The sequence below is a fragment of the Schistocerca americana genome, chromosome 8 (genome assembly GCF_021461395.2).
Source record: "Schistocerca americana isolate TAMUIC-IGC-003095 chromosome 8, iqSchAmer2.1, whole genome shotgun sequence".
Lineage (NCBI taxonomy): Eukaryota > Metazoa > Arthropoda > Insecta > Orthoptera > Acrididae > Schistocerca > Schistocerca americana.
In genome coordinates, this window is record NC_060126.1 from 325,480,636 (window position 1) to 325,496,755 (window position 16,120).

The 16,120-nt window shown below is 38.8% G+C and overlaps 1 protein-coding gene across 1 annotated transcript in view; it reads right to left on the reverse strand.

The window, feature by feature from the left end:
- Nucleotides 1–697: 697 nt before the first annotated feature.
- The window catches only part of LOC124545811 (odorant receptor 43a-like), a 59,644-nt gene continuing 44,221 nt past the window's right edge, over nucleotides 698–16,120 (reverse strand). Inside the window, exons 4-5 of the mRNA XM_047124757.1 lie at nucleotides 6,250–6,405; nucleotides 698–721 (exon numbers count right to left, since the gene is read on the reverse strand). Of these exons, the coding sequence (XP_046980713.1) occupies nucleotides 698–721; nucleotides 6,250–6,405 (180 nt within the window). The remainder of the gene's footprint in view (nucleotides 722–6,249; nucleotides 6,406–16,120) is intronic.

Genomic DNA, 16,120 nt, shown 5'->3' on the forward strand with positions numbered 1-16,120 from the left:
GCCGTCACGTTTATAGCACCGAGTGGACCATGGATCATGTTAGCTGTAACAATCTCATACAATGCTTGATCGATATTCCGATCCGGAATTGCTACTGAGATAATTTTATCAATTTCTTCAGACTGTATTTTGTCGACAAACCAATTAAAAACATGCGCGTGTAGCAAACCTCGTTTTTGCCATTCAACAGAATACAGCCAGAAACGTCTTTTGCCAAATACAGAGGAATGTATAATCAAGTTCATCAAGGATTTTAACTTTTGCCTGAATACACTTGCAGTGATGTAGTGCCGACCTATTGCAGTTTGACCTGGCAAAAACGCAACTTTAATATCATTCCATTTCGGATTACACGTAAATGTAATGAACAAATCTGGTCGCCCGTACGCGAGTACAAAAGTCATGGAGTCTTGCATATGACGTGGGCTACCAATATATGATGATGGAAGAATTTATGAAGTACCGATGTCGTTGACATTAATTATTCCATCTACGTTACCAACAACAGCATCACGCAAATGAATGTATTCCTCAGCTCGAAGTTTCGCTTGATTATACCTGATGTATCGTAATCGCTCGCTTTCAATTTTCGCATACATATCAACGACATATTGATGAAACAGTTGGCGGCATAGGAGAATATTATTGTCTTCATTGGCACGAATCACCAACCCATATGCGTAGAAGTTCATCGCTCTCACTTTCTTGCTGGTTTCTTCATCTGCAAAGTAAAAATATAATGAAGACAAAATAAAATTAATCGTGCATAAAAATAAAATATTAGGTAATGACATGTGTAGATTGTACCTGTTGCTGGATTTCTTTGAGATTTAAATGTCCTTCCAAAAATATCAATGGATATTGCAAAACGTCCTAAGATCGATGACTGTCTTCAGTCGTATCCACTGTGTTATCTCTGCTTTGGATTTGTATATCTCGATGTTCGAATGCATAGCCAACCGTAACAACTGCAACTTCATTAATGTTCGGTGAATTATATCGGCCCGCGTGCTGCCCAGATGGCACATTGTCTGCGTTGGTGACGATCGTATAGTTGTCGTTTTGCAGTCCGTTCGAAACGGCTTTGAACAACTGGACCAACTGGTTGTGATTCTGTATTTAGGTTTCGGTCTGTTAGTAATATAGTTTTATGAGTATAAGGTACGTTTTAATAAGCATATTTAATGAATTTTACATTTGAATGACATTGATGTACGAACTAAACAAAAAAAAGAGAAAAAGATATGAAATAATAATTACCAAACAAGACTTGATCCAGCAATTTCCATTCTCGAGTGCTCGAGATTTTTTTCCAGAATTTAAGTACTTTATACTTTACATAGTTTCTCATAGAACATGCAACGTTGTTTAAAAATCTGTTTCATCAGGAAATGAAGACCTACCATCCCTTCCACACGTAACACAACAGCATTATACCACAACTTCATTCCACCTATTGAATACAGACCTTACTTTAGTGCATTAAACCCTCGGGAAACTTCAAATACGATTTTCCCTAGAAGTATTTAGAGTTGCACTGAACTGCTTTTGAATACTGATTTTGACATCTGAGGATCACATACAATTAATATAAAAAATTAGAAAAGTCCTGATTTAGAAAAAGTCACTTGTGTAAAAGGGGCTGTAGCCAACCAGATACTATGGTAAGCTCTCCACATTCTGAGAACAGGAAAAATAAGGAACATGTGCCAACTGAGATTGAAAATCGTTGTTCTCACTAAACTAATATGCCTTTTTAAGTGCTGAAACAATTTCAGTCAGTCAATAATCAGTAAATAAAGGTCTACATATATTTGTATTTTTTTATATATGGTGTAGGGTATTCTCTTTGCCAAGTTATGGTAAAATGTTGGTAAGTTTTGGCTTTCAGCATATTCAGTCTCACATGTGGAAGGACACTATTACAAAATACTACCAGGCCCTCATGCAACATTTGCAAACAACAAAGCAAAGTTTAAGAAGACACACACACACACACACACACACACACACACACACACACACACACAAACACTTCTGATACATAATGCTGAAAAGAGTGGCAGTTCAAATGTCCATCCAGTTTACGAGGTTCTGGTTTTCTTTTCAGTACCATTATCACCTGATGAAATAGTATGTTCGAGAAAAGTATTTCAGGATGCAAAGAAAAATACTTAAGGTTTGGACTGTTTTGCCAACACATATGAGGATGCAATCTTTGATGTAACTTCGTTTGTTTTACTTATTACAAAACTGTATTATTGCTATTACTTTACATGTAGCGGTTGAGTAAGCATCTGCTGTCATTAATGCTGGAATAGTAAGAGACAGGATATAAATTAACTATAACTGACACTATGAGAAGGTAGTTTCATTCAGAGAAGGAATTGCATTCAATTTGTTGAATAATTCGGCAGAGAATGCAGAAAATATTTTGTAAAACGAATAAACAGTGATCAGAAATCCGTGTAATGTTCCTCATGGAAATGTATGGCTGAAGCTTCATCTAGCTAATACGTGTAAAAATACTTAATAATCTTGATTTCATGTTGGGGCTAACTGGCACATGTTGTTCAAAACACGTGAATCCAAAAGCGCAAATCGATAATTTTGGCATAATTACTAAAAACTCATACTATCATTCGTATGGGTAATTACAGAATGCAATGTATTTAATATCAAATTGCAGCATTAAGGAAGGACCTTTTCTAAAGATTTACCATAACTATAGGTGTACACATCATATTTAAGCAGTTCTTAGATTTAACTAGTTTCATATTTTAACTGCAAAGTAGAGAATCTGCATTGGAAATGTTCATGGTGGTTTTCTATACTTCTACTGCTGTGTCCTGAGGTGATAATATTCACAAATAAACAGAAAACAAGCACTATGAGATAGCTTAATGCTGATGAACACGCATCATGTAGATAGCGAAGCATACTACTTAAAATGAGAAACGTATCCAGTGTAACACATACGGTACAATGAACAGCAAGGAGCAGCAAATAAAATTAACATAATGTGAAAATGGAGACAGAGAATAGGAGAGAAAGTCAATCAGAGTCTGAATACAGTCAATAGGCCGAAGTCAAACACTAACTTCATAAAATATTTGTGTGTTTCACACGATATTTATGGACTATATTGTTTACAGTCATGTCGTACAAGGAAGTGAGAGTGCTTCGAAAGCAAATGATTGGACACTGAAATGTCATTTTTAGATTTAAAAATGGACTGCAGATGCAAAGAACATATTGAGGAGCTGAATAATCGATTTACATGATAGTGATAGCAAAGATAATACAGTTGATGTAAGTCAGGTATGTTAACCAACTTTCTATATTAAATATACTTTTTTAACCAACTAGCATAAATTAAAAGTCAGTTCTCCAGCTTTTAACACTGAATATTCTGTTATCAGTTGTCATGTTGTTTGAGAAATGTTTTGGTGTAAAAATCTTCTCCACCCTGTTAGTTCATTTCCTCTAGGCACTCGACGGTGTGTCCTGTCCATGTCTCGTGAGATATCAGTGGCGTAATGCTGTTTTATACCGCCTATTTACAATTTTCTTGCACTATTAAATCATCTGTACTCAGTAAAAACAATTTTTTTACTGCATGAAACTCCTCAAGAAAGAACAACTTAGTGTAACGCAGTATCCGTACTCTGCTTCAAAACACACTTACCCACACTTTGATATTACAGTGTTCAGTACTGTGGTATATAAGACTTAAGCATTCATTTGCTTTTACAATAGACATTAACTCATTCGGAGAGGAATAGCTTCATTTGATTTGCAATATTTGTTTTCGGTGAAAAACTTAAATAAATTAGGTTCTTTTTTGCTATTCCAGAAGGTACATCGTAGAGCAACAAATTAAAACGTTTTTTAAATATTGATAATTCTGAAAATAGTACATTTTTAGTTGGAATCTCTTCATTCCATTTGGTGTTCAATATCGTAAATCATTATTTATTTGTCTCAACTATGTAGCCTGTAAAATTACTTAAAATTTGATAGCTGTCTAGATTTGTATTTCAGAATGTTTAAAAAAATTGATAAAAATATAAAAGGTTATTATTTTGAACTACATAGCTGATAATATCCTCTGACAGCATTCACAACAGAGTAATATGACTAAAAAAGGACACTGCTTATTATGTCACAGAAAAGAATTTAATTAAAGTATTATTAGTTGCAAATGGGTGTGTGTATTTGATGAATAAAGAAGTAGACGATTTTGTCGTATGTCTTAAGCCTGTTCCTTCTTCTTCGGCTACGTCATACGTCCTGGCTCTTGTCGTTGACGCCTCTAGCGGTTGTACATTTGACTCAGCAATGCGTAGTATGAGTAAGAGGCATTTACCAACTGCAAAAAAAATTCTTTAATGTGAACATCATAAACAATAATGTACACAAATGAAATTATTATTTTCTAATCTTATTACGATGCCTACACATTTCTTATTGAACATACATCTGTTTGAAATACACATATGAATTACAGTAGTTCATAGATGACGTACTTAAACTAACTGTGATTTCGGTTGTTCAGCAATCCTAAATGAACTCCATAAATGTATCTTGAGTCTGTGTTAGTTACGAGGGAACTTCAAATAGCAAGTTATAGTTGATGTCCCAGGCTAAGACCATTGCACAGCAACAGTGGAACATTGTCAGAAGAGAGTATACGTTCCTCGTTTCCTGCAGTGACAGCACTGCTGTGGTGTGGACAGCAGGAGCATCATAATGTGAGAGTGAAATGGCGGGGCAACTCGGGTCGTACTCCAAAGTAGAAGTGCGTGGGACAGTACGATTGTTGTGGACAAAACGGCAAAACTGCACATAGGAATTCTGGCTGTATAGTAACAAAATGAAATTTAATGTTCAGTGAACTATTCAAGAGATACTACCTGCCCTGCCATAATAATGTGTAACTTTATCTCTGATGTCTCACTGTTATTTATGTATTCCATGGATCATTTGAACTATTCTTTCATTGATGTGTCCGGAACGAGTTAGTTTACATTACATGCATGAAAAATAGGCTTCAAAAAATATGTATCGATAGAAATAATGATAGATGAATGGAAGACATGTCATGTGATACGGAAGCCCTTGAAATTGAATACACAACCGTTTAATGTTGTTAAAATACGGTATAAGAGAAACTGATATTATCTAATTTGCGCCATTACGTCTTAACAGTCATCTTGCTTGCTATTATCTGTCAGAGATGGAGAGAATATGTGTAACATGGTTACCTGCCAGACTACACAGTCGAAGATCTGGGGTTCGAGCTCCTGATCCTTAGTTCTTATATCACTTCATTCACATCTGCCCGTGTTTATCAGTGTGAAAATCGACGAGCTGCACTGTTGTTCGGAATTCCGTGCATACCCTAAGTCCCGCTGCCCCTTACTACGTAGACCATTTTAAAATTGGGATGAAAGCAGGACTCTAGGATCAAGTGTACGCAGGATACCAAGTTGCCTCCACTCACTGCTCACCATGCTTCAGCCTGGTGGTTGATGCATAGCCTATGAGCTCATCATGCTCCGGAATTTGCTTTTAACACAGTCCATCGTCGCACATTCTGAATAGAGACAATGAATGCTCTCTGAGGAGCAATCTTCAGTGGTTAAGAGAGCACTCTGTTAAGTCACTGACCTTTGCTGCTAACACCAGAGGCAGTGCAGACAATACTGGCCAATTTACGCCTATTTTCTGCGACGTCGTAGGGTGCTGAGTACGTGCTTCCACTGCTGCACCGACCGAGAGAGCGGAAAACGCGTGGTTTCAGAGCATTCCAGTGAGGCTAGCACCTTGCCGTACGCCGCTACTGTTGGCTACCGTGAATAGTGACCGTGTATTGGGGACCAACATATGCTTTTTTGCTAACAGTGTTTTATTACAGTCTTTGGGCGCAGCAAGCCATCTGTCATCGAGCCACGACTCATCCATCTCCGAAGGATTACTGTCAGGTCTGATCCTGACGTCTACAACCCAATACCGTCAGCTAACGTACTGACCAGTTGCTGGATGATTACAATACTGACTCAATTCTATCGAGATGTCTTTTAGAGACTGTTGGCATGGTCACCTGAGGATGTTCTACTAGCTCAATCGGTCATAACGGTATGAAATTTTAAAAATACTATCCGAGGTGACTTCTGATTTATATTAGCGTGGATTATCTTACGTTAGCCATTATTACTGACTCAGTTGAGACAGTAGTATACCAACCGTGAGGAACGATCCCTTGTCGATGGGGTAGAGGTGTCCGGCGGTGAGAACCAGCGGCTTCTGTGAGCGACTGATGATGAGCCTCAGAGCACGCTTGAAACGCTCACTAGCGTCCACCCAAGAGCAGCTGTATATTGCTGCCGAGACCGCCTCTGCCTGTTGAAAACCGTAAGCATTACTGGGTGTATGTTTTAGCAGTTTTGTTATTTTATATTTGACTTAAAGAACATATGTGGGAAGTATACTGAAGTGAGAAAAATCATGGAATAATGATGAGCGCATGTACAGATAGTCGTGGAATCGCGTACACAAGGTATAACAGGGCAGATCATTGGAGGAGCAGTCATTTGGACTCCGCTGATTCATGTGAAAAGGTTTCCGAAGCGATTATGGCTCCAGGACAACAGTTAACAGTCTTTAAACGGAAAATGGTAGTCGGAGTCAGAAGCATGGGTTATTCCATTTCTGAAATTATTACTGGATGGAGAAATACATCCATGCTAAAGGCAGGTGACCACACAGATTTGGCACAACTTTGAAATATAGGAAGGTCTTAATAGCACAGTTCTTTACTAATCGTTAAACATTTCAAAATATTATCATCAAACTGAATCTGTGGAATAAAATGTGCAAGCAAATTAGTGACAGAAAATATGTACATAAGTGAGCGTTTAAGTATTCTAATATACAGAAATTTATATTAGTACGTACTTACATTAAAATCAAACTTTAGTACAAACTTCACGAATGAGATCACATAGAATTAATGCAATATAAATCTCATCTATTGTAGAGATATTTGACTGTCTAGTTGTCTATTCGAATAGAACCAGTGCAAAACTGTGGTGATTAAGCTATCAAAGAGGTAAAGGATGGCCTTTCATACCGCATCCAATACCATCGCTGGAAAGAATGGCAATGCAATAGGGGGCGCCCGACTGGCCCATCTAGAATCGGCAGGAGGAACTTTATGATAAGTGGGGACTGAAAGTAAATTTTCAGAAACCTGGATACCTACGCATTGGACAACTGTAGAACGCACATTGGTAAATGGCCAGCATTTAAAAATATGTAAAAATTTAAATGTTTGAAGAGTAACCTAGGAAGACCCAAAAAGTAATCATGGAGTGCAGCAACAAGTAGTTTATGTTAAAACAGCTACTTAGGAGCTATACCGTCTGTTATCGTCTTGTAAGATGAGTTGGAAAGTAAAGAGTATGCGCTGTAGAACTATTGTGGAGCTTATAATGATCCACAGATGCGACTGTTATGAAAGAGAGAAAGGTGACAATGAGAAAACGACTGAATATTCAACGAAAGGATAAAGTACTATGAATCGGGGCCTGGAATGCCAGAAGCTTGAAAGTGGTTGCGAAGCTAGAAAATCTTAAAAGGGATTTTCTAAGACTCAACCATGGTGTGGTACGGCTCAGTGAAGTGAAATGAAAAGAAGAGATGGATTTCTGGTCAGATGAATATTGGGTAATATCAACAACAGCAGAAGAGTAGGGGAATAGGATACGTTATGAATAGGAAGGTAGCGCAGAGAGTGTGTTACTATAAACAGTTCGGAGATACGGCGTTTCTTATCATAATCGGCAGCAAACCCAAACCAACAACGATAGACCAGGTACACATGCCGACGTTGCAAGAAAAGAGTTAGAGAAAGTATATGATGATATTGAAAGTGTGATACACTACGTAAATGGAGATGAAAATCTAGTAGTCATGGGCGACTAGAGTGTAGTTAGAGGGGAAGGAGCAGAAGAAAAGATTACATCAGAACATGGGTTTCGGATAAGGAATAAAAAGAAGAAAGACTAATTGAGTTCTGTAACAAGTTTCAGCTAGTAATAGCGAATACTGTGTTCTAGGATCACAAGCGGAAGAGGTTTGCTTGGAAAAGACCGGGTGATATGTGAAATTTTCTGTTAGAAGACTTCTTGGTCAAGCAGAGGTTCCGAAATTAGATACTGGATTCTAAGGCGTACCCAGGAACAAATATAGACTCAGATTACAATGTAGCAGGGAGGAAGAGTAGGCTGAAGTCTAAGACATTAGTCAGGAAGCATAAATAAGGAAAGAAGTGGGGTACATAAGTACTAAGGAATGACGAGATAAGCTTGAAGTTCTCTGAGGCTGTAGATGTACCAATAAGGAATAGCTCACTAGGCAGTAGAGTTGAAGAGAAATGGATACCCCTAGAAAGGGCAATCACAGATGTTGCAAAGAAAGAAATGATTGTTGAAAGGACTGACTTAGCATATACGAAAGTCAAAACAACCTTTCGTGAAATTAAAAGCAAGGGTGCTAACATAAAGATTGCCACTGGAGAGGAGAGAGCGGATAGGTGGTAACAGTGCATTGAAGGCCTCTGAGAGGGGGATCATTTGCCCGATGTGATAGAACAAGAAAGAGGAGTCGATTTAGGAGATAAAGGTGATTCATTATTATAATCAAGATGTTAATGAGCTTTGGAGGACTTAGACCAAATAAGGCAGAAGAGACAGGAAACATTCCATCAAAATTTCTAAAATCATTGCGGGAAATGGCAACAAAACGAATATTTTTGTTAGTGTGAATAATGTATGACTCTGGTGACACATCGCGTCACTTTTAGCAAAATTTCATCCAAACAGTTCCGAAACTGCAAGAGCTGACAGATGCTAGTATTATTGCATTATCAGCTTCACAGCTCATGCATCCAAATAGCTGATAAGAATAATACACAGATGAATGGAAAAGAAAATTGACGATGTGTTAGATGACGATGAGACCGGGATAAGGAAAGGTAAAAGCACCAGCGAGGCAATTGTGACGTGGCAGTTGATAATGGAAGCAAGACTAAAGAAAAATCAAGACACGTTTATAGAATTTGTCGACCTGAAAAAGGCTTTCGACTACGCAGAACGGTGGACGATATTTGAAATTCTAAGAAAAATAGGAGTTAGCTATAGGGAGTGACGAGTAACACACAATTTGTACAAGAGCCAAGAGGGAATAATAAGACTGGACGACCAAGAACGCAGTGCTTGGCCTAAAAAGGGTGTAAGACAGGTATTTAGTCTATCGTCCCTACTGTTCAATCTGTTCATTGAAGAACCAATGATGGAAACCAAAGAAAGTTTCAGCAGAGGGATCAAAATTCAAGGTGAAAGGATATCAGTGATACGATTCGCTGACGACACTGATATCCTCAGTGAAAGTGAAGAAGAATTACATGATCTGCTGAGTTGAATGAGTAGTCTAATGAGTAAACGACACGGGCTGAGGGTAAATCGAAGGAAGACGAAAGTAATGAAGGCAGCGAAAACTTAAGATGAGAACTGATATTCACTAAGTAGATGAAGTTAAGGAATACTACCACCTAGGTAGCAAAATAAACAGTGGCGGACAGACCAAGGAAGACATCAAAAGCGGACTAGCACTGGCAGAATGGACATTCCTGGCCAAGTGATGTCTTACTAGTATCAAACATATACCTTAATTTGAGGAAGAAATTTCTGAGAATGTACGTTTAAAGAAAAGCATTGTATGGTAGTGAAACATGGACTGTGGGATAACCAGAACAAAAGAGAATCAAAGCATTTCAGATGTGGTGCTACAGACGAGTGCTGAAAATTAAGTTGGCTAGTAAGGTAAGATATAAGGAGCTTCTGCGCGGATCGCTGGGGAAAGAAATATATGGAGAACACTGGAAAGAAAAAGGAAAGGGATGACAGTACATTTGTTAAGATATCAGACAATAACTTCAGTAGTACTCGAGAGAGCTGTAGAGGGCAAAAACGGTAGAAGAAGGCAGAGACTGGAATACATCCAGAAAAAAAGAGATCACGTGAAAAACAGAACTATTAGGGCAATGATCGAGACTCAAGGGAGTATGACAGATAGAACAGAAGAACAGGTCTCGTCTGTGGACATACAACACATTGGCGGACGACAGATGGCGAAAGCAAACCTTGATGTACCATCCTTAGAGGAAAAAGAAACGACGAAGAGTGAATGTTAGATGGAGAAAATGGGACCATGAAAAAAAAGAGGATTGGTAGAAGGAGAGGAAGCTTTAGAAGATAGAATCAGATGCAACAGATATGAGGGATTCAACGACAGCTGTATGAACACCACAAGAAGAAGGAATTATTTCTCATTTACTGCAATAAACCGAAGAACATGTAATTCACCCATGTAGGGGGCACGCTTGCAGTGGCCTTATTACGCCAATTTTTAGGTGTTGTTCTTCTTTCTGGAGCCATTACGACGTTAGATTAGGGATACATAAATACTGAAAGAAAACACATGATGCGTCACAAGTTTGTTTAGTGTGTTTTAGAGTGTCGAAGTACTGCCCAACAAACTGACTGCATTCGTAGAAAGATGTTCTAGTTAGCGGAGAGGCTTACTCACGATCCAAAATGAGTAAAAGAAACATACTGCGTCCTTCAGCGTAAATCAATCGTAATTATTATGTCGCGAAAATTACGGGTATTTGTCCTCTTACAGTGGTGTACCGATTGTCTTTCTCCCCATGTGCCTTAGGCCTGGTGTTTCACACATGTGCATTTCCGTTAGGTTCGGTTGGTTTTAGTTTTTTTTGGTCGCTTTGCACAGATGTGAAATGTTTCTTCACTTTTTATTCGGTACCTAGTGGTAACAGTAGGGTACCGAATACTCCCTCGACACGAACAGGCTCCATCAGGTTTCCATAAGCTGAGAACTCATGTTCAGGGGACAGAAAGCGATCAGGCATTCACACACGTCTGGTTCAGTTTCTGTTTTAACGTGATAGCGACTGGATCTCTTTATATTTTATTATTATTTTTGGAAAGTTGTTACAGCAGTTTTCTGATGAAATGATGCATTTATTAGATGTTGATGTGAATCCCTGGATTTCTGCAGTGCTATCTGAAGGGTGTACAGCAGTTTTTCTGATGAAATGAGGCATTTATTAGATGTTGATGTGAATCCCCGGATTTCTGCAGTGCTATCTGAACCAGTGCTGTCGGGCACAACATGTGAAAAATTTAAGTATGAGAGACGCAGAAAGCATGGAAAGACGTTTGTTTTGGAATTTTTAACGACTTCGATGATTATGGGCTCACTAAAACTAAAATTTGGTAGATATCGAAAAATGCATTTTTGTCTAATAAGAGACATGGTACATTAGGACGTTGTTATCAGGAGAAACAGAACTGACGTTCTACTAATCGGAGCGTTAAATGTTAGATCCCCTAATCGGGCTGGTAGGTTAAAAAGTTTAGAAAGGGAAATGGATATAATGGGAATTGTTGAAGTTATAAGTACAAAATCAAATAGGGATAATGTAGGAGTAGCTTTAATAATGAGTACAAAAATAGGAACGCCGATAAGCTACTATGAACAGCACAGTGAACGCATTATTGTAGGCAAGATAGATACAAAGCCCACATCCACCACAGTAGTACAAGCTTATATGCCAAACAGCTCCGCAGATTAGAAGGAGATGGAAGAAATCTATGACGAGATGAAAGAAATTATTCAGACATTTAAAGCAGCCGAAAATTTAATACTCATGGGGGACTGGAATTTGATAGTAGGAAAAGGAAGACAAGGAAAAGTAGAAGGTGAATATGGACTGGGGGAAAGGAATGAAAGAGGAAGCCCCCTGATAGAATTTTGCACGGAGCATTTCATCATGGCTAAAACTTGGTTTAAGAATATTGAGAGAAGGTTGTATACATGGAAGAGGCCTGGAGGCACCGGAGAGTTTCAGAAAGATTATTATAGTTACAAGAGATTTTGGAACCAGATTTGAAATTGTAAGACATTTCCGGGGACAGACGTTGACTCTGACCACAATTTATTGGTTATGAGCTGCAGATTACAACTGAATAAACTACAAAGCAGCAGGAATTGAAGGAAATAGGACCTGGACAAACTGAAAGAACCAGAGACTGTAGAAGGTTTCAGAGGGAGCATTAGGCAACGATTGACCAGAACAGGGGGAAGGAATACAGTAGAAGAGTAATGGTGGCTTCGAGAGATTAAATAGTGAAGGTAGCAGAGGATCAAGCAGGCAGAAAAGGACGAGAGGTTGTAGAAATCCTTGGATAACACAAGACATATTCAGTTTAATTAATGAAAAGAGAAAATATAGAAATGCAATAAACGAAGCAGGTGAAAGGGAAAATAGACCGACAGGAAATGCAAAATGGCTAAGCAGAAATAGCTACAGGACAAATTTAAGGTTTTAAAAGCATGGGGGGTTACACAGATACCGCCAACAGGAAAATGAAGGAGATCTTTGGAGAAAAGAGAACCACGTGCGGAATACTAAGAGCGCAGATGGAAAACCAGTCCGAAGCAAAGAAGGAGAAGCAGAAAGGTGGAAGGAGTGTATTCTGTAAATGGGAGATGTATTTGAGGGCAATGCTATGGAAATGGAAAGAGGACTTAGAGGAAGATGAGAAGGGAGATAGGATATTCCGTGAACAATCTAGCAAAGAGCTGAAAGACTTAAGTCGAAACAAGGCCCTGGAAACAGAAAACATACCGTTAGAGCTACTGATAGCCTTTGGAGAGCCAGCCACTACGAAAACTCTACAGTCTGCTGAGCAAAATGTGTAATACAAGGGAAATACCCTCAGACTTCAAGAAGAATGTAATAATCCCAGTTCCAAAGAAAGTAGGCGCTGACAGGTGTGAAAATTACCGAACTATCAATTTTAAAAGTAATGGCTGCAAAATCCTAACACGAGTCCTTTACAGAAGAACAGAAAAACTGGTAGAAGCCAATATCGGGGAAGAGCTGTCCGGACTCCGAAGAAATTTAGAAAAACGCGAGGCAATACTGACCCTACGACTTATCTTAGAAGATAGGTTAAGCAAAGGCAGATCTACGTTTAAAGCATTTGCAGATGTAGAGAAAGTTTTGACAGTGTTGCCTGGAATACTCTCTTTAAAATTCTAAAGGTGGCAGGTGTAAAATACAGGGTGCGAAAGGGTACTTACGATTTGTACAGAAACCATGTGGCAGTTATAAGAGCCGTGGGGCACGAAGGGTAACCAGACGTTGAGAAGGGAGTGAGACCGGCTTGTAGCCTATCCCCGATGTTATTCTGTCTGTATACTGATCAACAAGTAAAGCAAATAAAAGAATAATTGGAGTGGGAATTAAAGTTCACGGAGAAGAAATAAAAAGTTTGATGTTAGCCGATGACATTTTAATTCTGTCAGAGACGGCAAAGGACTTGAAGGAACAGCTGATTGGAATGGACAGTATCTTGAAAGAGGGATATCAGATAAACATCAACTAAAGCAAACACGAGGATAATGGAATGTAGCAGAAATAAATAAGGTGATGCTGAGGGAATTAGATTAGGAAATGAATCATTTAAAGTAGTAAATGAGTTTCGCTATTTGGAAAGTAAAATAACTGATGATAGTCGAAGTAGGGAGGATATAAAATGTAGACTGGCAATGGCAAGAAAAGCGTTTCTGAAGAGGAGAAATTTATGAACGTCGGTTATAGATTTAATTGCCAGGGAGATCTTTTTGAAGGTATTTGTATGGAGTGTAACCATGTGTGGAGCTGAAAAATGAACGATAAGCAGTTCAGACAGGAAGAGAATAGAAGCTTTCGAAATATGGTGCTACAGAAGAATGCTGAAGGTTAGTTGGGTGTATCACGTAACTAATGAGGAGGTACTGAATAGAATTCGGCAGAAGGGAAAATTGTGGTAATAAAGAAGGGATCGTATGGTAGGACACGTTCTGAGACATGAAGGCATCACCAATTTAGTACGGGAAGCACCGGGGGGGGGGGGGGGGGGGTAGGGGGATGTAGGTAGCAGTTGTTACTCCGAGATGAAGAGGCTTGCACAGGATAGAGCATCATGGAGAGCTGCATCAAACCAGTCTTTGGTCTATAGACCACTACAATAACAACATTACGACAATTTGTAAACTCATCGCGATTCTGAGGAAATTTAAAGCGAAATGACTTGAAATCTAAGAAAATTACCAGTGACATATATTTAAAATACATATCAAATTATAATACAGTATACTGTCTTTTATGACCATTAAGGTGAATCATATTTTATCGCTATCTCATAGAAACCCCTTCAGTCATGATGTCATCTTCCAACACATCTCTTACATTTTTTCTTAATAAAGTTGACAGATTTTTCTTCTTTTCACAGGGAACATCTTCAAAACCCGGGATGGACAATGTGATTTCCATCTCGCTCTCGTTCGAAATTGTGCAAAACTCCACAAGTTTTCACTTTATCCGTAGGATAGTCAGGATACTAGTTAATTGCGCGATGGAAGATTCTCAATTTGTTTCTAAGTATTCTAAAAGTACATTACACGTCCTTCTGAACTATTCGAATTAACTCCTATGAGATAATAGGGCGTTTTGGGGTTCTGTGTGCGTGGAACGCGCTGGTTCTCAGGTGGGTCCTTGGAGCCATTAATGATAGATCTCGACAGTCGGCAGATTTGGAAAACGTTAGCATCGCAATCGATCGCATAAGGTTTTCGGTATTCTGCTTCAGCTATTGCCTTCAGAACTATAGACGAATATGCTTTATAGTTGTTATGGGTCGATTTGACAGGGTAGACGATTCTTACGTGTTTCACAGCAACGGCGCCCAAGTAATTCGGGAAACCAGCGACAGTTCCAGATTTCTGGGCAACTGATACCCATTTCTTCCTATTATGAAAGAACACTGGTCTCATTTAGCTACATATAGTAAGCAGAATAGATCCACCGTAGTGCTGTCCTACATCCTTCACATGTATCTGTAGCATAACCATGCAAAAAATTGCTAGTTCAGACCTTATGACTTACTTGGAAAAGTATAACATGCTTCAGAAAAAGCAGCTCGTATTTTGAGAATGCTGATAATGTGAAACTCAAGTCTTATTCTTAAGAATGGTATCCTCAGTGCCAGGGGTACAGATAGGATTATGTGATATTTCTGTGCTTCCGGCAATCTTGTGCTTCAGTACCACATCGATGCTTTATAAAGAAGACACTATCCAATCTGATGTCTGGAAAGATTTACGGCAGTCTAAAGTTTCCTGAAGGACATGATGGAGCACAGTAACCTGGACGGGGAGTCATCTTCAGATGCTGATGTGATGGCTGCTGTGCCCCAGGGGTGTGTAGTAAGAGAGATGCTGTTCGTGTTCCCCTTCAATGATTTGGTTGTAAGCCTACAGAAACTGAAATTCCTAAATGGATCAATGATTAAGGAAATGTTATCTAAGTTCATATCATCTTTCTATCTAGCGTTCATTGAGTGAATGTTACAAATTCCTCTGAATGAGTCAATCTTGTCAACAGCAAACCTCAAGATGAAATATATGTGCAGAAATGGCAGAATTAGATTTCGGAGACACCTCAAGGACGACCTACACCAAGTTCGAGTACTTACACTTATTAATCTGACTGTGGTTTTCTGAGAAAAGAATGTTCTGAGTGAATGCATGGAGTCCGCTAAACATAACACCATATGAGATAACAGAGTGAAAGTACGAAAGGTAAACAAGCGTTCGAGTTTGTGTCAGACACAGCGGAGATTATTCGTATAGTAAAGATAGCAGCATTCAGTTTCTGTACGAGATCTTGAGCACGGTACCTGCAAGTCTTTCCGCCTGCAGTCAGCTCCAAAGACCTACAATGATCGACCTCACTGATGTATGATCCACCTTGGCACGATCGAATTTCGATAACAAGCGAACCATTGATGAACTTACGCGAATGTATTGAATTATCTTCACAATGAAATGATTCTGTTAAATCAAAGTAAATATTTACAGTCCTTGATCAGTCACCTAGTTCTGCTAGAGCTGCACACATAAAATAATGTATTGCATTTTCTGT